Here is a 24,319-nt window from a genome sequence, read left to right on the forward strand (position 1 = left end):
TGACGAGAAGAAAAGTCTGTCTTTACAGGAAGCCCCAACATGTTCCTTTAATGGGAAATGAAAGACTCCTGTTGTACATTCCCCTCTTCCTCTTTGTTCTGCTAAACACTCATTGCAGATCCCATTATGTGAGGATGGGCTGACATGAAGACACACAAGGCACACAGTGGGCTGCCGATGTTCCGAATCCCAGGCTCCATTCCTAATTGCTCCATGAGGAATTTGTCTAACAGCCACAGCATCATTCCAATGGGAGAATCCCCCTTCTCTTCTCTTGACACACTGGGCAGACAGACACCAAGTAAGCGGAGTCAATGCCCTGTTTGTTGATGATACAGTTGAAGTCGGAAGTTTACATACACCTTAGCCAAATACATTTAAACTCAGTTTTTCACAATTATTGACATTTAATCCTAGTACAAATTCCCTGTCTTAGGTCAGTTAGGATCACCACTTCAGTTTAAGAATGTGAAATGTCAGAATAATAGTAGAGAGAATGATTTATTTCAGCTTTTATTTCTTTCATCACATTTCCAGTGGTTCAGAAGTTTACATACACTCAATTAGTATTTGGTAGCATTGCATATAAATTGTTTAACTTGGGTCAAACGTTTCGGGTAGCCTTCCACAAGCTTCCCACAATAAGTTGGGTGAATTTTGGTCCATTCCTACTGACAGAGCTGGTGTAACTGAGTCAGGATTGTAGGCCTCCTTGCTCGCACACGCTTTTTCAGTTCTGCCCACAAATTTTCTATAGGATTGAGGTCAGGGCTTTGTGATGACTTTGTTGTCCTTAAGCCATTTTGCCACAACTTTGGAAGTATGCTTGGGGTCACTGCCCATTTGGAAGACCCATTTGCGACCAAGCTTTAACTTCCTGACTGATGTCTTGAGATGTTGCTTCAATATATCCACATACTTGTCCTGCCTCATGATGCCATCTATTTTGTGAAGTTCACCAGTCCCTCCTGCAGCAAAGCACCCCCGTGCTTCACGGTTGGGATGGTGTTCTTTAGCTTGAAAGCCTCCCCCTTTTTCCTCCAAACATAATGATGGTCATTATGGCCAAACATTTCTATTTTTGTTTCATCAGACCAGAGGACATTTCTCCAAAAAGTACAATCTTTGTCCCCATGTGCAGTTACAAACCGTAGTCTGGCTTTTTATGGCGGTTTTGAAGCAGTGGCTTCTTCCATTGTCACGGCCGTCAAAAGGAGGAGACCAAGGTGCAGCGTTGTATGTGTACATTCTTCTTTATTTGAAGAATAAACACTGAACAAAACAACAAAACGTGAAGCTATACAAATGAGTGCTGACAGGCAACTACACATAGAAAAGAACACACAAATACTCAAGGGAAAATGGCTACCTAAATATGGTCCCCAATCAGAGACAACGATAAACAGCTGCCTCTGATTGGGAACCATATCAGGCCACCATAGACATATATATACCTAGACCTACAAAACCCCTAGACCTACAAAACCCCTAGATATACAAAAGCCCTAGACAAGACAAAACTAGCATACCCACCCTAGTCACACCCTGACCTAACCAAAATAATAAAGAAAACATATATAACTAAGGTCAGGGCGTGACATCCATGCTGAGCGGACTTTCAGGTTATGTCGATATAGGACTCGTTTTACTGTGGATATAGATACTTTTGTACCCGTTTCATCCAGCACATTCACAAGGTCCTTTGCTGTTGTTCTGGGATTGATTGACACTTTTCGCACCAAAGTACGTTCATCTCTAGTAGACAGGACGCGTCTCCTTCCTGAGAGGTATGACGGCTGCATGGTCCCATGGTGTTTATACTTGCGTACTATTGTTTGTACAGATGAACGTGGTACCTTCAGGCATTTGGAAATTGCTCCCAAGGATGAACCAGACGTGTGGAGGTTGGCTGATTTCTTTTGATTTTCCCATGATGTCAAGCAGAGAGGCACTGAGTTTGAAGGTAGGCCTTCAAATACATCCACAGGTACACCTCCAATTGACTCAAATGATGTAAATTAGCCCATCAGAAGCTTCTAAAGCTATGACATAATTTTCTGTTATTTTCCAAGCTGTTTAAAGGCACAGTCAACTTAGTGTATGTAAACTTCTGACCCACTGGAATTGTGTTACAGTGAATTATAAGGGAAAGAATCTGTCTGTAAACAATTGTTGGAAAAAAATACTTGTGTCATGCACAAAGTAGATGTCCTAATCGAATTGCCAAAACTATAGTTTGTTAACAAGAAATTTGTGGAGTGGTTGAAACGAGTTTTAATGACTCCAAACTAAGTGTATGTCAACTTTCGACTTCAACTGTATGTGCCATAACCGCCTATCGCAATTTGTCAAGACAACATATATCAAATGTTTTGCCTTGCGTGCCAAGCCACCAACTCACCACCGGCACCAGCCAAGGCCTGTCCCAATAGGTTTGGTGAGAGATGGAAACGTCTATTTTGGTCAGGTTTTGAAACTGACTTTTTAATGAATTTATTATCCTTGATGGCCTGTCTAATTAATAACACCATCTTAGTATTCTGTTTCCTCTTTCACTGCAGATTGCAGGCCTACTAGGTCACATATGCTCTGTTTCCTGTGAAGGAGTTTATAATGCATCTACCACACAGCCACCTCACACAAGATATTGAAGGTTTGGTTACGTAAACCAGTCACAGATGGAGTTTTGATAAGACAAAAAATGACAAGAAATCAAGTCAGAAACTCTGTAGCAGGCAACTGTTATCCTTTCATCCTGTTCTTGTATGTATTAAACAATTGTAAGACCCCAACATCTGCCAAAGGCTGCAGGAATAGCCGGAAAAGCAAAATTATGTAACTGTACAATGTAAAAAATATACACCCACTACCACTTCACAATTATTGTTTTCATGGCCTGCTGCCTCTGAGTAAGAGAAGTGATCTTCAGATGAACCATGCCCGCAGTGCTGCCTCGGCTCACATTAAAACTGCTGTACATGATGTTCCAAAAAAAGACAGTAGAATGTAGCAGAACAAAAAAATAATGAGGTTTCAGGTTACATGAACCTAAGTTTGGTCAAAGAAATTCAATTCCCATTATGGTTCAAATGTGTGGATGTTAAAAAAAAGTTAAACGTGACTGAATTACTTTTCACCAGAATTCCCCTGCCCAGTCATGTTTCTTAAGCATGTCAACGAGTAGCTGTTGAAAAGGAAGCTTTAATATCCTCTTCTTTGAGATGGCACTCAATCATCTATTCGAGGAGAACAAGTTGTATTGAACCTCTAGTCAAATCTAACCATTGAAACTTTCTGGGAAATAGAATGAGGTAAATTAAGAAATGAATTGACAGAAAACACAAAAATCTGTCAGTGTTTTTATTAGAAACAAGAATTACAAAAACTTTGGCTAGTCATGTGAATCAACAATGGCATTTGTATAAAATACATTCCGTTTAAGGTGTGTGCTGCACTGAGCATGACACCAAAGCTGCGTTGCTGACCTGAAGCCACCATTCTCTCCACTATTTGGAAATGAGGTAAAAGTCCTCAGTAATTTCTTGGAATGTTCTTTAGTACACTTCAAAGTGACATCTCCAACGTAAGGCTTAATGTGACGCTGAACAAATGTTCTGCAGACATTTCTAAACTGTTCAGAAACATCAAGGCACAGGCATCTGGGTTGAGACAAACGCACAAACCACATGGCTCAGACATTTCCTCTTTAGCTGCTTCTAAAACTAATCATTTGAGCCTGAAGCAGCTTCAAAACAGACTCACACGTTTCTTCCTCTTATCATTGTTGTGAACGGTCATAATAAATCAGTACTAGTCTCTATTTGAGGAGACACTATGCATAGGTTTGTGCTAAAGAACTAGCTTTTACGCAACTCCAATTCCTCTTGAATTCATCCACATACCAAGAAATTCACTTAGTTTCTTCATCCAGTACTGTTACATTAACCAGTACTGTTACATTAACATTCAGAATACATTGAACAGCTCCAGCGGATAGCTGCTGCATCAGAATCGCTCAGGCAATCATTTCAGTTCATTTGCAGACACTGCAGGCTTTCCCTTTTGCATAGCATTACCTGTGTACATCGGCTTAATATCTAAACCTGCTGACTCAACTCCTCTTCACCAAACCATGACTTCTCAGAAAAAGTGCTTACTTGAAACTCATTTACTTGACTATCAGTAGAAATAGTCATGGGAACATCATGATTGAGTCATAATACATAACGCAGGTTGACATCCAGGCTATATGTTACAAGGCAAAGGGGAGTTGGGTATTACAGATGCCTCAACATTAAGCCAACTGATTACTTCTTCATATCACATAGCATTCTTTAAGGCTTAGGTATCATCTGCAACTCCAACTCTCCCCCCTTACAAAAATCAAGTGATTCTCCCCCAATATTTCCCCAAATTCAGTAAATAACACAAAACATTTATTGTGTGGGAATCATTGATTGGCAGGAGGGGCTCTGTTTCCTCATCCAGAGCCAAAATCACTTTGGAGGACAGGAACCATGGTACAAGTTATTTCCTTTCCTTGCGCAACGTAACATGTCCATCTTTCTTTTTAAAAAAGGGCTTCCTCCACAACCAGGTCCTGTCGTCTCCATCTCCTCTTCTCAGCGGTACTCTTAGTCCCTACCAACAACAGAGGCCACATCTTGGGACTGGGTAGCCAGTTTCGGATAGTAATCCAGGAGAAGACAAATCACTTTGCGTAATTAAGTCGGGTCATCGCGTGACGCTCAAGTGGTTGGTTCAACACGTCATGCAGCGACGTCTCATGTTGAGGGGCTGAGGGTTTGGGTCGACCTGCAGGCGCAAAACACAAAGGTATACGTTTCAATAAGGCACATTGGACCATGAAGTGTAGAGAGTTGTGTTAAATCACAGAGTATTCTAAGTGGTGCTAGCTCACCTCGCAGTACACCGGAGGGGGTCGGAAGCGGAACTCCTGGACAAAGGCCCTAAGTGGGTGCTCCATGATCCCACTGAGGTCCTCCTCAGGACGGTGGGCCATAGTGTTCTGCTCAGCCTCCTCATCAGTCACCACAGAGCTGTAGTCAGGAGGAGCTATATGGGGGAGGGAAAGAGGGGACAGATGAGTAAACCATTTTCCCTAAGGTTGGAGATTTTCAGGGGGTTTGGCATTTAGCTTTGGGGAACATGTTATGTCTTGTTTACAATGAGACAGACACTTACGCTCAGGCTGCTCAGGGATGGCCATGCGGAGCCATTCCAGGTTGACACTGTACTGGCTGCTGACACTAGAGGTGCGGCTGCCGAAGGGATGCAGGGGGATGGTGCCCATCACCAGCGGCAGCTCTAGGCACAACTTAGAGGTCCCAGGAACATCCACACATACCTAAGTGGTGGAGTGGGGAGAAAGCTTTTAGAACTACAGTAACATGGACTCTTCAGTAGGGGTAAAACCACTAACTTCTAATTAGCTTTTCATTATCAATAAGACATATACTCAACAAGGAAAACCTAGTAAACGTGCATTAAGTGCTTTCCATTCTCTGTCTAGGGAGTGAACTCACCCTGAGCATGTATTCCACTTTGATGATGCGGCACTGCAGGATGGAGGGCCCGACAGGTGGGATCTTGATGGCGCGGCCATGCCAGGTCTCCCTACGCTGGGCCCCCACCACGTCGCCACTAAGCGTGGCCACCACCGCCTGCTTCTGCTTCATGGTGCCCCGGGCGAGGAACGTCTGCGTCTGTGTGATGTAGGCCTTGGGCACCACAGAGCGTGACGTGGCATTGTCAAACTCAGCAAAGACAGGAATCACCTCACCTGGAAGATGGAGAACAGAGGCTGTGACATTACATTTGGTTTAGCTAAAAACAGTTATAACTATTTGTTAAGTTCAGGCCACTAGGGTTAAAGGATATGGTTGGTTCTTACCTGGTGTGTAACCTTTACGGTCGATCTTGGCAGTTATCGACACCTGTCCAAAGTTGTGGTACCAAACCCGTGCCATCTTGTCTTTACTGCCAGCTTGGGGGGCCAATAAGGCTGGTGTGTTGATGTCAATGGGCTCAATGACTGTAAACTCCTTCTTGATCTTCCTCACTGTAGCCCAGGGCCTATGCAGCTTCACCTTCACCCAGTAGCGGACGCTGCCATGCTTGCCTTCGAAAGATGTTACCAGTGTCCTGTTGGAGTAAAACACATCAATTGATTAGACCTTCGTTGTTCTTTAATAAGATGTGATGATATCATAGGCCCAAATCAAATGCAATCAACACAGGTGCATTACTGTATGCTAATACTGAACCGAAACCATTCATGCCAGAAAGGGAAACTTACTCATCAGGCAACTGGAAACTAAATGGAAATTCATGTCTTCCAGCAGGGAGGAGGGTGAGCTCGCCATTATCTGAAAAGAAATGAATAAAACAAGCATTAATGTTTTGTGACAACTTCTGATACATTCGTTGATTACTGAAAGAGTGCATTTTGCTTTCCAATGCTATGTACTACCTAAAATAAATATTGGATAAGTCACTGAGTTCAATTTTTCATTACATTGAACTGCAACTGAAGTTACTCTTTTCTCATCAAACAAGAGCACCATATTTATCCAATATTAAAACGTTAGACGTGATATGTAGCACCTTTCTCTATACTACTTGCAAGGGGTGGTTCCTTCTCACTGTCCCGAGAACAGATTTTTGTCAAATCTGGTGCTCTTGAATGGGTATTTTCAGGCCCTTGATTTGTGGGTTATTTTGTTCAATTTTATATTATTTATGGCAGCACTGAGACAGAGCCCCCTTTTAGAGTTATTGCTTTAAGAATTAATCTAACTTGCATTGACAACACTTGAACCATTAAAAAAAAGACAGAATAATTCAAAGCTAATAAATTATAACAAAATACAACCTCATGAGATAAACCCCCCACAAAACGCAGTTGTGTACAATAAAATATTTTTCTCTTGAGTGAAATTTGCTCGAGATGGTTTGTCCGGAGAGTGTCATAACATGGAACATGATTGCTTACATTCACCGAGAAAGAGAGAATGACTAACCTGCTTGCAAAAGCACTTCTCTTCGGTTGAGATATTCCACTTCGTCGCTGTAGTTTTGAGTATAAGCAGTACTAGACCCAGCCGAACGTGACTCGGTCCAATACACTTTAGCAAAACCTTCGGCGTGCAACTTCAACGACTCCACTTTACATTCCCCTGCAAGGTCCAAAACTACTTTTCCAGACACCACGTCCCCACTGCTGAAGACTGGAGGAGAGTCGATTTCTGGAGAGTCAAAGACGATGTCAAACTTTTTCAATTTGCCGAAAATCATCTTGAGGCGTGTTAATTCCAAAGGGAATACTTTTGCTAAAATGTTCTTGCGCTCTTATTCAAGTTGTCAAAAAACGTAGAACGTTTCAGTTATCTCTCTGGCTTGTCGCTACACAAAACTGATGCAGGAGAGACGGCCACAGTTCCTTTTTGCACGATGTGAAAGGGGGCGGGATCTCCAAATATATTACATAAGGTGCCATGCATAGATTGTAGCAGGCTAATAAACATCTTCCCTGGGCGTGGTGTTCGGAGCGAACGGAGAAAACAGTGCCTGGTGATTGATGGTTACAGGTTCTTAGACAAAAACAGACTTAACTGAGCATGCCCGAAGACTGCAAAGATCCTCCCATTTGACAAAATAGTTTCACATTGTACTATTGTGCAAAGGTATTTATTTTCGCTTTAGCTCGTGTCCATTTTTAACATTCTGTACATGCGGTCTATGCATTAGTTCCAAGAAACAGAACATGCACAGTTTGCAAAATTGATTTTCTTAGAGAGCAAACATGATGATGATTAGAAAAGTCTCTAAAGCCCTGTATGAACTATCATGAAACAGTTTTTTTACTATTTCATATAGGCTACCACTTCAATAAAAAGCAATAATGATAAAGGGAATGCGCATAAACATGAAAAGTACATTTAAGTACATCTGCTTGCAATACAAATACATCGATCATATCTTACAGAACATTTAGTTCCAGGCCCTCTAGATTGCAAAATCAGGGGTGAAATGTTGTCCCAAAAAACAAAGTTTTTTACTTATTTGTTTCCTGAAAGTATGTGAGGGTTATATACTGCCTCCTGTGGTGTGAACGACACATGCAACAGCTGGGCTTTGTCATGGAATATAGACTAGTACCAGTACTGTGCAAATTTATGATATCAACCGCCTCCTGGTGGCTATTTGAGAACTTAAAAAGTGTGTCATCGACTTCAGTGAGCTCTGACCTTAGACTTCCTGTAATTGCTGGGCCGATGAGATAAAAACCATGTATGCCTGCATGCCTGCACGAAGTATGATTTTGGACTTATACACCCACGTTGTATCAAATAATGAATGGTCTGCAGACTCATCACACTAACAAAGTTAATACCATGTACATATGTGTTCAGAACAGATGATATTCAAAACAAAGACCTATCTTAGTAGAGTGCCAAGTTATGTATAGAAGGCTATAGCTATGTTTTTTGGGGGTCCGGCTTAAGGCACACAAACAGCAGGACTTAAGCCAGAGTGTATTCACACAAAGAATACATGAAAAACACAGTCTAGTTTATTGCAATGAACATGGACGGCATCATTACACATTTATCAGACGACCAAAGAGAGCTGCAGTATCAGTATCAACATGAAATGTCTCAAAACCAAATCAACCAAACTAATGTCATGAAGGGAGTAAAACTAATCTGCAATTTTATCAGACCATGGGAAAAAGGCTACGTTTATATGACATATGAAATGAGATAAGAGGTCCACAGAATATGTTTGCTCACATTGCTTTTATAATGAAATAGGACTGCACTTCATAAGCTATTTCCCAACTGACTTACCATGATTAAAGATTAATTTGACAAGTGCCTGCACCCTGAAGTCCCAGCCATTTAGCAATTATTAGTCAGACTCGAGGCAAATAACAAAGGACTGTTGGGGTGTATTTCAACATCTTCCTGTAGAGGTTGTTAATCTAGCTGCTCCCACATGTTTTTCCCTTGTTACCTGAGAGACAGAGGCAGCATTTAAAAAAAAAAAAACACACCTTTTCAGGCCAGCAGCTGTCTTCGGCCTCTGCCTCTTCCTCTTCTTGGGCTTCTCCACTCACTCTTTCTTTCACTTTAGTTTATACATTCCAAAACCACTATTTACAGTCTAACAGTCATAATGAAAGAGAGAGTGTCAAAAACCCAAGAGCGAGACTCAGAAAGTAAATGGCCATGCTCCTTTTCTGATTAGACCTACAATAATCAAAACAAGTCCACAATCAAACCAAAATGTAGACATTTACTTTGACTCTGTGAAGGAAAATATGAAGTTCTGTGAGATACCTGACTTGATGAAATCAAAATACGGCAACGTTTATCAGTATGATCAGCACTTGACTTGGGCAGGAGTTCATCAGAGATCAATATCCGGCACCTCAAATTTTCACTGCTTGAGTTACTGCACCTCTTACTGAATATTATCTCAAAAGTATTGTGGAGTTCCTGCACCTAAATATAAACAGTACCGGCACACAAAATGAGTACTGGCACCTATTTTAGTCCAAGTCAAGCACTGAGTATGACATGTAAATTATGTTTTGAACACCATCCAATAAAATAATTTCCTGTTATTCTTTGGGAAATGTATCATAATTAGCCTATCCACATATAAAAACTGGCCAACACTTTTATATTAAGCTGCCCCTCTGCTATACTAACTTTATGTAACCATGCAATTACTCAGCTGTACATGGTAGTTAATGTGTTATAACATTAGCTAAATCCACTTTAATTTAACCTTGAGGTTAGAGAAGGCGGCCTGTCAAGAGGTCAGCAGCATGTACAGTACCAGGCAAAAGAATGGACACACCTACTCATTGCAGGGTTTTTCTTTAATTGTACTAATTTCTACATTGTAGAATAATAGTGAAGACATCCAAACTCAGAGACCTGGTCAGAGACCTGGCCATGTGGTGCCAGGATAACAACCTCTCCCTCAGCGTGATCAAGACAAAGGAGATGATTGTGGACTACAGGAAAAGGAGGACCGAGCACACTCCCATTCTCCTCGACAGGGCTGTAGTGGAGCAGGTTGAGAACTTCAAGTTAAGGTGTCCACATCACCAACAAACTGGTGGCCCAAACACACCAAGACAGTCGTACACAGGGCACGACAAAGCCTATTCCCCCTCAGGAGACTGAAAAGATTTTGCATGGGTCCTCCGATCCTCAAAAAGTTATACAGCTGCACCATTGAGAGCATCTTGACTGGTTGCATCACTGCCTGGTATGGCAACTGCTCGGCCTCCGACCGCAAGACACTACAGAGGGTAGTGCGTACGACCCAGTACATCACTGGGGCCAAGCTTCCTGCTATCCAGGACCTCTATACCATTTGGTGTCAGAGGAAGGCCCTAAAAATTGTCAAAGACTCCAGCCACCCTAGTCATAGACTGTTTTCTCTGCTACCGCACGGCAAGCTGTACCGGAACGCCAAGTCTAGGTCCAAAAGGCTTCTTAATAGCTTCTACCCCCAAGCCATAAGACTCCTGAACAGCTAATGAAATGGCTACCCTGACTATTTGCATTGCCCCCCCTCCCCAACCACTCTTTTACGCTGCTGCAAATCTGTTTATTATCTATGCATAGTCACTTTAATTTTACCTTTAACTCTACCTAAGCTGTGACCCCGCACATTGACTCTGTACCGGTACCCCCTGTATATAGCCTCGCTGCTGTTATTTTACTGCTGCTCTTTAATTATTTTAAAATGTTGTAAATTTTTTATTATTTGTTATTTTATCTATTTTTACTTAACACTTATTTCTCTTAAAACTGCATTGTTGGTTAAGGTCTTGTAAGTAAGCATTTCACTGTAAGGTCTACTATACCTGTTGTATTCGGCGCATGTGAAAATTACAATTTGATTTGATTGTCAAGGCAAGTCATGCATGACAGCTGACTTTCTAGTGAAACATTAACTCCACCAGTCCTGCATTTATTTACCTGCCAGTCTGATGGCCTAGATCCAATCCCTATAAGTAAGTTGCTGCTACACGTGAGCTTCATTCACACGCGACAGAATTGTACATATTAAGTTCATGCTGTCAACTATTTTCCAGTCTCGTGTTATTCTACAGTGCCTCTAAGAATGTCATTTTCTAATAGATTTGTGTTTTATGTTTTATAACCAAAAGTAGGGCCTGTGTCTTCAGTGTTTCCATATTTACTGTGTCCTACAGTAGGCTTGGTCAAATCCAAGGTGCACTACTTTTAGAGATGCATGCTTTTTACCATGCAATTAATTAGTTCCATTAATGGGCTCAAAGTTTGAATTTTAGTTTGGATAATTGCATTAATAGGAAATCAATAGATACTAACCCTTTTGAACATTTCAACATGGTTAGGTTATTAAAACATATCCGGTGACAAATAACCAGTGTGATCTTTCCAGAAATGCAGAAGAATTACCTCGGATGAGATGTTGTCTCTTCCTAAAGTAGGTGATCTTGGAGGTGTAGTCGTTGTAAACTGCATTCATGCCCACACTGTGATCCTCAAGCCAGTGGCAACCCCTCTTCCAATGACCTTCATGGAGTGCACTTTCGTCTCCCTGTTGAGCTCTAAAACGACCTGTCCTGACACTATCTCGCCGCTGGCATACACAGCATCGTCCGGCTCGTCCAACTCCAGTTTAAAACGTTTAATTGTCTTGAAAGTCATTCTTTGGAGGGAACATTTATTAATTATACCACAAGAAAATGTAGCCTGTGACACAAATACCTGATGGTGCCGTGTTGTTTGTGAAAAGAAAACATGAATTATGCATAAACACACGGACCAGCCTAAACTACATTTAACCGTTTTTGAATTAAATATTTCACACCAGCAGACCAAAGTTCTGTCAAAGAACACAAACCAAACCTACCTTCAAAAAATGGGATGGTGGATTTGAGTTCTTCACTGTAATATTTAAATTGTTACAATGTTTCTACCACATAATTTATATGCTCAAGTACGAATGGGTTTCTTTAACATACACAAATTAGAAAAAAAGCACATGCGAGTCACGCCGTCCACTCGTGTTTACGACCACTGTTTTCAGAGCCTGAAAGTTCATTGGTTTACGAGATGATTCGCTACAGAGATTACTCTCCCCTCCCTCCCGGCTACATGAGTGCACTAACTTCTGTGTCTAATGTTTTCATGACTTCTCAGCCTTTTGGGTATGCATCGATAAGATATAATGCATAGGATGCGTAAGATATCAATGCATGGAATAAATAAAATACAATATATTTAATAGTTACAGGTATATATTTAAGAAAATATGGTGTGAACATTGAATATTTTCCCATATTCTATCGGATAGTAATTGTGCATTCACTAAAATTGTTCAATGATCAGGGCTATCGGATTCACATGCACAAAACACAGGATCAGAAAGCTTACTTTACACACACATAAACACCTAATGTCAATATTAGAGGTTAATTATGGGTAACCACATGGATGCAAAGTGTTGTTAAACAAAGATTGAAATGAAACTGATGCTGAAATACTGATAGTCATAGGCTTGCACTTCATTGGATACAAGGCCAGCACCAGGCATACTCAGCGTCCGCTTCACGTCATAAATTACAACACGCAAAGCCATTCCCCTCGTTCAGGGGACACGTTCCGGTTCGTCCCATAGACCGTCATTCAAAGTTGGCTTCTTTCAGCGGTACTTTTGAAGCTGTCTGTCAAATAACGAGAACATGCCCAAAAGTACAGTCAGTCAGTGTATATCTCTGACAACTCCTCATCAACTGCATTAGCTATTTACACCCACACACTTTATTTTGTATACTTTTTAACAAAAATTACTTACTATTGTGTATTATGTGTACGTACTACAACTAGACTATGGGTAAGTTGTTCTGTCCATGTAACGGCTGTCGCTCTCCTCATCCTCGGATGAGGTGAGGAGAGAAGGATCCTCAGACCAAAACGCAGGCTTTGGGAAATAAGCCATCTTTATTTAACAACGATGATGGCAACACGAAACGAAACAAAACACTTTCAAACTACAAAACAAGAAAACGACGTTGAACGAAACCTGAACATAAACTTACATAACTAAACATAAACTTACGTACAGGAAACGGACGACATCGAAACGAAACGAAACAAACAAACGCTACAGTCCCATGTGGTACGAACATACATACAGACATAGGAGACAACTATACTAAACATAAACCCAACTACTCTAAATAAACCCCCTAAACCTTACAATCACCCTGGACACTACAAAAACCCACATAAATACCCATGTCACACCCTGACCTAACTAAAATAATAAAGAAAACAAAGAATACTAAGGCCAGGGCGTGACATAGCCCCCCCCTTAAGGTGCGAACTCCGGGCGCACCAGCACAAAGTCTAGGGGAGGGTCTGGGTGGGCATCTGACCACGGTGGTGGCTCAGGCTCAGGGCGAGGTCCCCACCCCACCATAGTCAATCCCCGCTTCTTTATCCCCCTCACAATGCCCACCCTCCAAATAACCCCACCTAAATTAAGGGGCATCATCAGGATAAGGAGCAGCACCGGAATGAGGGGCAACACCGGAATGAGGGGCAACACCAGAATGAGGGGCAACACCAGAATGAGGGACAACACCAGAATGACTGGCGGATCCTGGCTGGCTGGCTCTGGACGCTCTTGGCTGGTTGACGGCTCTGGACGGTCATGGCTGGCTGACGGCTCTGGACGGTCATGGCTCGCTGACGGCTCTGGACGGTCATGGCTCGCTGACGGCTCTGGACGGTCATGGCTCGCTGACGGCTCTGGACGGTCATGGCTCGCTGACGGCTCTGGACGGTCATGGCTCGCTGACGGCTCTGGACGGTCATGGCTCGCTGACGGCTCTGGACGGTCATGGCTGGCTGACGGCTCTGGACGGTCATGGCTGGCTGAAGGCTCTGGCTGATCCGGTCTGGCGGAAGGCTCTGGCTGATCCGGTCTGGCGGAAGGCTCTGGCTGATCCGGTCTGGCGGAAGGCTCTGGCTGATCCGGTCTGGCGGAAGGCTCTGGCTGATCCGGTCTGGCGGAAGGCTCTGGCTGATCCGGTCTGGCGGAAGGCTCTGGCTGATCCGGTCTGGCGGAAGGCTCTAGCGGCTCCTGTCTGGCGGACGGCTCTAGCGGCTCCTGTCTGGCGGACGGCTCTGTAGGCTCATGGCAGACGGGCGGCTTTGCAGGCTCATGGCAGACGGGCGGCTTTGCAGGCTCATGGCAGACGGACAGTTCAGACGGCGTATGGCAGACGGGCAGTTCAGGCGCCGCTGGGCAGACGGGCAGTTCAGGCGCCGCTGGGCAGACGGGCAGTTCAGGCGCCGCTGGGCAGACGGGCAGTTCAGGCGCCGCTGGGCAGATGGGCAGTTCAGGCGCCGCTGGGCAGACGGCAGACTCTGGCCGGCTGAGACGCACTATAGGCCTGGTGCGTGGTACCGGAACTGGAGGTACCGGGCTAAGGACACGCACCTTCAGGCTAGTGCGGGGAACAACAACAGGGCACACTGGACTCTCGTGGCGCACTCTAGGCCTGGTGCGTGGTACCGGAACTGGAGGTACCGGGCTGAGGGCACGCACCTCAGGGCGAGTGCGGGGAGAAGGAACAGTGCGTACAGGGCTCTGGAGACGCACAGGAGGCTTGGTGCGTGGTGCCGGAACTGGAGGCACTGGGCTGGAGACACGCACCATAGGGAGAGTGCGTGGAGGAGGAACAGGGCTCTGAAAACGCACTGGAAGCCTGGTGCGTGGTGTAGGCACTGGTGGTACTAGGCTGGGGCGGGGAGGTGGCGCCGGAAATACCGGACCGTGCAGGCGTACTGGCTCCCTTGAGCACCGAGCCTGCCCAACCTTACCTGGTTGAATGCTCCCCGTCGCCCGACCAGTGCGGGGAGGTGGAATAACCCGCACCGGTCTATGTAGGCGAACCGGGGACACCATGCGTAAGGCTGGTGCCATGTAAGCCGGCCCAAGAAGACGTACTGGTGGCCAAATATGTAGGGCCGGCTTCATGACATTTGGCTCAATGCCCAATCTAGCCCTACCAGTGCGGGGAGGTGGAATAACCCGCACTGGGCTATGCACCCGTACAGGAGACACCGTGCGCTCTACTGCATAACACGGCGTCTGCCCGTACTCCCGCTCTCCACGGTTAGCCTGGGAAGTGGGCGCAGGTCTCCTACCTGCCCTTGGCCCACTACCTCTTAGCCTCCCCCCAAGAAATTTTTGGGTAGTACTCACGGGCTTCTCAGGCTTCCAGCCACGTCTCCTTGCTGCCTCCTCATATCTCCGCCTCTCTGCCTTCGCTGCCTCCAGCTCAGCTTTGGGGCGGTTATATTCTCCTGGTATTTCCCGGTCCAGAATTTCCTCCCAATTCCAATAGTCCAGTGTAGGTGGGTCCTGTTGTTGTTGCACACGCTGCTTGATCCGATGATGGTGGGTGATTCTGTAACGGCTGTCGCTCTCCTCATCCTCGGATGAGGTGAGGAGAGAAGGATCCTCAGACCAAAACGCAGGCTTTGGGAAATAAGCCATCTTTATTTAACAACGATGATGGCAACACGAAACGAAACAAAACACTTTCAAACTACAAAACAAGAAAACGACGTTGAACGAAACCTGAACATAAACTTACATAACTAAACATAAACTTACGTACAGGAAACGGACGACATCGAAACGAAACGAAACAAACAAACGCTACAGTCCCATGTGGTACGAACATACATACAGACATAGGAGACAACTATACTAAACATAAACCCAACTACTCTAAATAAACCCCCTAAACCTTACAATCACCCTGGACACTACAAAAACCCACATAAATACCCATGTCACACCCTGACCTAACTAAAATAATAAAGAAAACAAAGAATACTAAGGCCAGGGCGTGACAGTCCATATTCTGTCTGTATATTTAGTCTGTGTTGTATACACTGTAGCACCATTTCACCAGGTCAAATGTATGTACATGGCGATTAGAGGTGATTGCTATTCTATAGAGAGGGTGATCGGTGTCCTGAAGGGAAGATACCATATCCTCCATGGGTCACATCCACTTTGCTTCTTGAAGAACCCTTAGGGATGAAGTTGACAAGCGAGAAGAGACGATGGTTGACAACATACTACACGTATGTGCTGCTATGGTGAACATGTCTGATAGTGTCGTTTACAAGAATACAAATGAATGTGACAGCCAAAGTGATGCCTAAAAAGGGTCCTGAAGTGCCAATCTAAATACAGTTAATTTATCATTTTTTTTCACCAGACCGATTACATGATTCAGGGTTGAGTCCTTCGACTGAACTACTGTATTCCTAACTTTTCTTCATGTACCAGCGTCTCATTCTTCCTCTCTGCACTGTATTCCACCCTGGACTGTCTGTAGACTGGAGTCTGTCTCCTAAGAAGGAAACGCATCACCGTCAATTGTTTTTGGTTGTTGTTTTTTACAGCCAGCGTGGAACCAGATATAAGGCTGTATTCAATCCGTATCGCGGAAGATCCGTATTAAAATGCAAAGGTAATTTCCGATTGAGCCGACAGCCGACATATGCAGCGTTTAACGCGAATGCAGTCTCCGCGAACACGGGAACATGGCCTTTAAATTTCAGACGAGCTAATAAAAGGTGGATCTTCCTCGACACGGATTGAATTCAGCCCATAGTCTTGGTTTTCTTAACTTATTCCCAATCTCTTATTCTATCAGTTACAGTATATGAAATGAATATACAGTAGACCTATATCACAACCTAGAGTTTGTACCTTGTCTATGGGCTGTGCCAACCATCTTGTTGTAGATATACTTGGCCCAGAATCGGTTTATTGTGTCCAGAGCCTTGGTGAGGAAATCAGCATCTCACGGGACAATTATACATTGTTTGGGGGTCCACGTGATGAAATCAGTTATTGTTTTACAAACATCTGCACCTGTGTTGAACAAAACATAGTGAAAACTGACTCAGCACGTAGCAGTCTATGCTCCTATGAACTTTTTTATGTCAGACAACATTTAGGTCAACTATGAACTATGTTGATATGTATTTTCCCTTATAACTGCTATATAATTCAGTGTAAATGTTCACCAACCTGAGTGTTGGAGAAGTGGTTCTTCCTCAAAGAAGTTGCACTTGCCAGATGCCCTCTCTTGTTCTGTAGCCAGTCGTCCAGAGTGCTATTGTCTTGTGCCCAATTGAAAGGACACTTGACCTCCAGGACTCTGTGTACAGCCACCCATGTCTGATGTGATTCCTCCGTCACCCTCCACAATGGTTTGACTTGAGCCTTCATGATGGTGGGGTCGGACGCCTCAGGTTTGTGATGATAAATCACTTGAACCCATCCACTTTCAAATAAGTTATTGGGCTTCCAAGGAATGGTAACTGTTCATATTACGTGCAGTGTAGATACCTTGTAAGATAAAGGGCAAAACACATAAGAAAAATGTACTGAATGCACAACTCATGGAGACATCAGATTATGTTTTTTTTAGGGGAAGAGGTTGGCACTGGGCAGGAAGGTGCTGCCAGTAAGCCTAATGTTATCACCCCTCTATCCTAATGCCAGGACTGGAAATGAGGTCGTTTTTATATAGTACATTGCTATAATACTTTTGACTATTGTTTTTGACACAAAGTAGGACTGACAGGTGTCTAATAAGCTAAAGTTTTGAACTGCAATTTAATGTAGGTTAAAATATGGAGAGAAGGCTATTATTACAGCCTCAGATCTTGGAATATGGGTCATGCAGCCTATGGGTCAGACAGCCTAATGGTCAGCCAGCTCATTAGTCATTTATAAGGGATATTATTAAGAATAAATAGCTGACTTGAAATGATGAAACTCAGCCGCGAAGTGATAGGCCACACAAGCTCACAGAACGGGATCGCCAAGTGCTAAAGCGCATAGCGCGTAAAAATCCTCTGTCCTCGGTTGCGACACTCACTACCGAGTTCCAAACTGCCTCTGGAAGCAACTCAGTACAAGAACTGTTCTTCAGGAGCTTAATGAAATGGGTTTCCATGGCAAAGCAGCCACACACAAGCCTAAGATCACCATGCGCAATGCCAAGCGTCGGCTGGAGTGGTGTAAAGCTCGCAGCCATTGGACTCTGGAGCAGTGGAAATGCATTCTCTGGAGTGATGAATCACGCTTCACCATCTGGCAGTCCGAAGGATGAATATGGGTTTGGCGGATGCCAGGAGAACGCTACCTGCCCCAATGCGTAGTGCCAACTGTAAAGTTTGGTTGGAGGAGGGATAATTGTCTGGGGCTGTTTTTCATGGTTCAGGCTAGGCCCCTTAGTTCCAGTGAAGGGAAATCTTAATGCTACAGCATACAATTACATTCTAGATGATTCAGTGCTTCCAACTTTGTGGCAACAGTTTGGGGAAGGCCCTTTCCTGTTTCAGCATGACAATGGCCCCGTGAACAAAGCGAGGTCCATACAGAAATTGTTTTTTCGAGATCGGTTTGGAAGAACTTGACTGGCCTGCACAGAACCCTGACCTCAACCCCATCGAACACATTTGGGATGAGTTGGAACACCGACTCCGAGCCAGGCCTAATCGCCCAACATCAGTGCACGACCTCACTAATGCTCTTGTGGCTGAATGGAAGTCCCCGCAGCAATGTTCCAACATCTAGTGGAAAGCCTTCCCAGAAGAGTGGAGGCTGTTATAGCAGCAAAGGGGGACCAACTCCATATTAATGCCCATGATTTTGGTCATGTAGTGTATATACTTTCTATACCCTATAGGGATAATTGACAATTAATACATATTAATGGGGCTTTCCAAGTCGCGCAGCGGTCTAAGGCACCACATCGCAGTGCTAGAGGCATCACTACAGACGCGGGTTCGATCCCTGGCCAGGGGGGATTTTCTTGGCTCATCGCGCTCTAGTGACTCCTTGTGGTGGGCCAGGTGCCTGCAGGCTGACCCCGGTTGTCAGTTGAACAGTGTTTCCTCCGACACATTGGTGCGACTGGCTTCTGGGTTAAGCGGCGGGTGTTAAGAAGCGTGGTTTGGTGGGTCATGTTTCGGAGGATGCATGACTTGACTTTTGCCTCCCGAGCCTGTTGAGGAGTTGCAGCGACGAGACAAGATCGAAATTGGGGAGAAAACGTTTTTATGATCTTGCCAGACTTGTTGGGGTCGTTCGTCGGGGTGAATCTGATGGGGCAGCAGGAAAGCCCCACAATATCCTTAAAAAAGAAAAGATTTTACACCGCTCCTCGGCAGGCTGGACGAATAGTGGACGAAGGCTGGACGAATAGTTTCTGGACATTTTTTGATTAATATAATGTATGAATCACTTAAATAAGTAGTTCAAGTAGTTGAAATAGCAAGATACTTTTCCCTCAGTTTTGCAATGAGCGCCAATGGGTAACCAAGGATTGCGGCAGGTCCTGTGTCCACCAAACAGTAGGTGGAGTCTCCAACCAAGGGGTAAGGCCAACACGTGATCGCCCCTAAAACGACATAAACAGTCACTTAGGGTGCCCAGGGCCCTGACCTCCAAGGGGCCCCCTATTGATTTTGTTGGTCAATCTCACTCAGATATCATTCAAATGGCATGTCTTGATAAAATGTGTAGAATTGCAGGAAATGTGCTTTAAAACGGTCCCCAACCCATCGCTAAATGCGTAGAATTGCAGGAAATTAGCTGTAAAACAAGCTGATAGCCAGCTGTCATCAAAACGGGGGCCACTAAAAGGCTAGGGTCGGCCCTGGGTGACCTAATCTAGTGTATACCTATAGTACACCACCTGTTTCTTGTCTGACTAGTGCAAAAAGTTGCTATATTTATTTCCTCCTTCAAAAAGACGTGTTGATGAAATAATGACCTTGGGCTATGTTTCCTCATGATAACTGGGTCATTGCCCTTTCAGGTGGGTGAAATCAGGTGTAAAATATTTACGTCTACCCGCAAACTCACTGTTTTGCTCAACAAAGCAGCTCCCAAAACATGGCAATTAGCATCTTGGTTTTAAGGTTAGTTTGCTGTTTCGTCATTATCCTATTTATTTTTACACAGATCATAGTTAATCACTTGTAAAAAAAAAAAAAAAAAAAAAAAATGTTTTAAAGGGAGTAAATCCTAAAACTAAACCTGTCATTGGCCAAACAGACACTAACCGAAACTAACCTCGGTAGCCCAGGTATAATATAGGTATAAGGGTGTCATACATGCTCATGACAAGTCTTACAATGTTTTCAGTGGCGACACCTGTTTTGAGCCCCACATTTTTAGCCAAATCACATTTTTTGGGGGGGTGGAGTTGCCTGTTTTGCGTGTTATTTTGATATTTCTACGTGTCCCATATCAGTTTGCAAACAATGTAAAAAAATATATATCGTTGCTAAAACGTATCGGTGCTTATTGGCGATTGGACATAAACTTTACATAACAAGTTGGAAATTGCAAATTCAACAATGAGTTGTTTGGAAGAAATCATTGGCTAACTGCAAGCATTGCAAAGCAATCATTAGCCTGTGGAGTGGCTGTGTGGCTGTGTGGTCCCAAGTATAATCTTAAGTGGCTCTTTTCCTAGTTTAAAATTATAAACATTCAACATTGGCCATGCTGTCAATGAAGCATGATTTGTGCCGTGCTCAAAACAACTGTTAACTTGGAACTACAAAATCTGGCTAGTGAGTTCAAGGCAACTGGGAACTCGAGAAAAACCAGCTACGACTGGGAAAACGTTTTGAACTTTCATCCAACTCGGAATTGTAAATCGCGAACTCCGGCCTCTTTCAACAGCTACGACCTGAAGATCACTGACGTCATCATGATTCAACTTTTTTTCGAGTTCCAAGTTGTCTTGAAAGCACCATACATCCAGAGAATGCCAGACTTTGATGACAAAGTTTGATGACAAAATTTGCCAACGATGGACCGCCGCGCCACCTTCCTGTTCAAGTGAGCACAGCACAACAAGGTGAGGCAAAAATGTTTTGTATGTTGCTGCATAAATAATGTAATATGCCAAGGAGATAGACAGTTTCTTGTTAACGAACTATAGTTTTGGCAAGTCGGTTAGGATATCTACTTTGTGCATGACACAAGTAATTTTTCCAACAATTGTTTACAGACAGATTATTTCACGTAAAATTCACTATCATAATTCCAGTGGGTCAAAAGTTTACATACACTAAGTTGACTGTGCCTTTAAACAGCTTGGAAAATGCCAGAAAATGTCATGACTTTAGAAGCTTCTGATAGGCTAATTGACATAATTTGAGTCAATTGGAGGTGTACCTGTGGATGTATTTCAAGGCCTACCTTCAAACTTGGGGCCTCTTTCCTTGACATCATGGGAAAATCAAAAGAAATCAGCCAAGGCCTCAGAAAAAAATTGTCGACCTCCACAAGTTTGGTTTATCATTGGGAGCAATTTCCAAACGCCTGAAGGTACCACGTTCATCTGTACAAACAATACTACGCAAGTATAAACACCATGGGACCACGCAGCCGTCATACCGCTCCGGAAGGAGACGCGTTCTGTCTCCTAGAGATGAACGTACTTTGGTGTGAAAAGTTCAAATCAATGCCAGAATAACAGCAAAGGACCTTGTGAAGATGCTGGAGGAAACATGTACAAAAGTATCTGTAAAACGAGTCGTATATCGACATAACCTGAAAGGCCGCTCAGCAAGGAAGAAGCCACTGCTCCAAAACTGCCATTTAAAAGCCAGACTACGGTTTGCAACTGCACATGGGAACAAAGATCGTACTTTTTTGGAGAAATGTCCTCTGGTCTGATGAAACAAAAATAGAACTGGCCATAATGACCATCGTTATGTTTGGAGGAAAAAGGGGGAGGCTTGCAAGCTAAAGAAAACCATCCCAACCGTGAAGCACGGGGGTGGCAGCATCATGTTGTGGGGGTGCTTTGCTGCAGGAGGGACTGGTGCACTTCACAAAATAGATGGCATCATGAGGCAGGACAATAATGTGGATTTATTGAAGCAACATCTCAAGACATCAGTCAGGAAGTTAAAGCTTGGTCGCAAATGGGTCTTCCAAATGGGCAGTGAACCCAAGCATACTTCCAAAGTTGTGGCAAAATTGCTTAAGGACAACAAAGTCATCACAAAGCCCTGACCTCAATTCTATAGAAAATTTGTGGGCAGAACTGAAAAAGTGTGTGTGAGCAAGGAGGCCTACAAACCTGACTCGGTTACACCAGCTCTGTAAGGAGGAATGGGCCAAAATTCACCCAAATTATTTTGGGAAGCTTGTGGAAGGCTACCCAAAACATTTGACCCAAGTTAAACAATTTAAAGGCAATGCTACCAAATACTAATTGAGTGTATGTGAACTTCTGAGCCACTGGGAATGTGATGAAATAAATAAAAGCTGAAATAAATAATTCTCTCTATTATTCGGACATTTCACATTCTTAAAATAAAGTTGTGATCCTATCTGACCTAAGACAATGAATTTTTACTAGGATTAAATGTCAGGAATTGTGAAAAACTGAGTTTAAATGTATTTGCCTAACATGCTGACCAGACCGGACATGTCGTGTGCGCTGCAAAATACATTTAGAAATCCATGTTATTCAATTATTGCACCCACACTGCTCGCGCGCGCGCGCCAACGAGCGTCTGCGTTGCCAAGGGCTAAAATAGAAGTCATTCCTATTTCTGACGCAGATCGCGCTGCAAGTCCTGCCTCTCCCATCTCCTCATTGGTTTATAGAAGCAGGTACCCACGTGCCATCTCCTCATTGGTTATACCCACATGGGTGATTGAAAGACGAACTGTTGCCGGCTGTCATGGTATTACTATGAAAGTGTAGATGCCAATCACAATATAAGTTCAAAGATGAAAAGCCTGGAAGTAGGAGAGATGACTAGAAACGATTCGGTTGACCGTTTTATATGTGGATTCATTGTCGGAGTAGAGGACCTTGTGCATTTCAGGTAAAATAACAACCTAACTAGCTAAATTAACTTAACTAGCTAAATTGCCATACATGTTTAATGCTTTTCGACTCGTCCCCAAATTAATGTCATTGGTTCAGAGTTTGTTTTGATATTTTAACCTGCGTGTCGTGATTGCGTTTGGTGTAGGGGGACAAAATTAATTTATGCACGATGGCGCACGCGTGCAGCTGGTTTGGGTTCCGTGTAAGGTGTATGTATACTGTAGCTAAGAAAGTAATATTAAGTGTATGTTGTGTGGTAAGCTGTTAGTAGCCCATTCACCTTAACAATTTGGTCTATTTTCTCCTCTTAATTTCGCCTACTGTTCTGACTTGGTGGTACACATGTAGCCTATAACCTGTTTTTGAGAAATGTAATCATCGAAAATTGTAAGAACTTTCATTGTCTGCTTATATGTACCCTTTATTTATCCTACGGTTCTGACTTGGTGTGCAGGGAGAACACTGTAAGAACGGCCCATGTTCTGAATTCTGTCGCTGTACATTTCAAAAGTGCTGAACAAATAGTTATATTGACTACGTCCGTCATTAATGTCTTAAACGAAATTATGGATTGCCTCTTATCCGCTTGTCGTACCCTTATGCCATAGTTTGTACATCTCAATTGTCAGTAGAAACCACATTTGTTTGAGCAAGTCAGCCATATCAGCTATGTTATTTTAAAAGGGAGTAAATTAGTCTGAATTAACTGTTTTGCTGCCAGACAAGGCTGCGCTGATAGCCAGGTGTAACAGTGGTAAGGTGTTGGGACTGCCTTTGGGACTCTGCTGTTGGGACAGGTTTATGTAGACCCTAACAGTTTGTGGGCACGGTTTGTCACTGTTATAGTGCAATTAATGTGTTGTAGTGGCTTCGCTGGCATGCATCCCACTTTTTTTTTTGCCCTACAAAGATGTGCATGCTAAAATCACCAACAAATGTTTTTTAAAGGCAGTTACCCTTATCAACAGCCAAAGTTTTCAATGTTAACAAAGTAGGAAGGTGAGTAAGCTTACCAATGCAAAAGTGTGCAGCAATGTGTAGCATTGCTCTACATTATCCAGAGGCCCTGGTTTGTGTTTAAACCGCCTAACTGCTTCGATACTTCACACTCGACGTGCACGGTCCGCAAACTTCTGGGTCAAGGTTTTTATCTTATCATGTCAGTGCGATTATCAGGCTTCTTGCACGGTTCCTCTCTAGGCATGCAAGTCACTGGAGGTGATGTGACAGCCAACACACCAAAGCTTAGCCTGGTCCCAGATCTAAATTACGGTGTATAGCCAACTCCTATGGTCATTGTCA

General features: G+C 43.6%; 1 protein-coding gene and 1 long non-coding RNA gene across 2 annotated transcripts; both read right to left on the reverse strand.

Moving 5' to 3' along the window:
- Positions 1-3,346: 3,346 nt before the first annotated feature.
- Positions 3,347-7,576, reverse strand: LOC139540870 (arrestin domain-containing protein 2-like). The gene is made up of 7 exons (XM_071344887.1): positions 7,044-7,576; positions 6,320-6,389; positions 5,915-6,165; positions 5,547-5,803; positions 5,206-5,368; positions 4,922-5,076; positions 3,347-4,815 (listed from the first exon to the last, which is right to left on the reverse strand). Exons 1-7 carry the CDS (start codon positions 7,315-7,317, stop codon positions 4,762-4,764), a joined length of 1,224 nt encoding a protein of 407 aa, XP_071200988.1. The 5' UTR covers positions 7,318-7,576; the 3' UTR covers positions 3,347-4,761.
- An 8,250-nt stretch (positions 7,577-15,826) lies between these two features.
- Positions 15,827-24,319, reverse strand: LOC139540871 (uncharacterized). The gene is made up of 4 exons (XR_011668281.1): positions 24,031-24,319; positions 17,167-17,487; positions 16,843-17,007; positions 15,827-16,480 (listed from the first exon to the last, which is right to left on the reverse strand). It is a non-coding gene; the product is annotated as an uncharacterized lncRNA (long non-coding RNA).

Source organism: Salvelinus alpinus, chromosome 16 (genome assembly GCF_045679555.1).
Source record: "Salvelinus alpinus chromosome 16, SLU_Salpinus.1, whole genome shotgun sequence".
In the NCBI taxonomy this organism is placed as follows: Eukaryota; Metazoa; Chordata; class Actinopteri; order Salmoniformes; family Salmonidae; genus Salvelinus; species Salvelinus alpinus.

Bases quoted from the DNA above. Each gene is read 5' to 3' on its own strand.
- LOC139540870 (XM_071344887.1), bottom strand. From the start codon at position 7,317: ATGATTTTCGGCAAATTGAAAAAGTTTGACATCGTCTTTGACTCTCCA. The intron at 5,077-5,205 runs GTAAGTGTCTGT...TCCCCCATATAG, and splicing joins CATCCCTGAGCAGCCTGAGC to CTCCTCCTGACTACAGCTCT. The intron at 4,816-4,921 runs GTGAGCTAGCAC...TTGCGCCTGCAG, and splicing joins CCCCTCCGGTGTACTGCGAG to GTCGACCCAAACCCTCAGCC.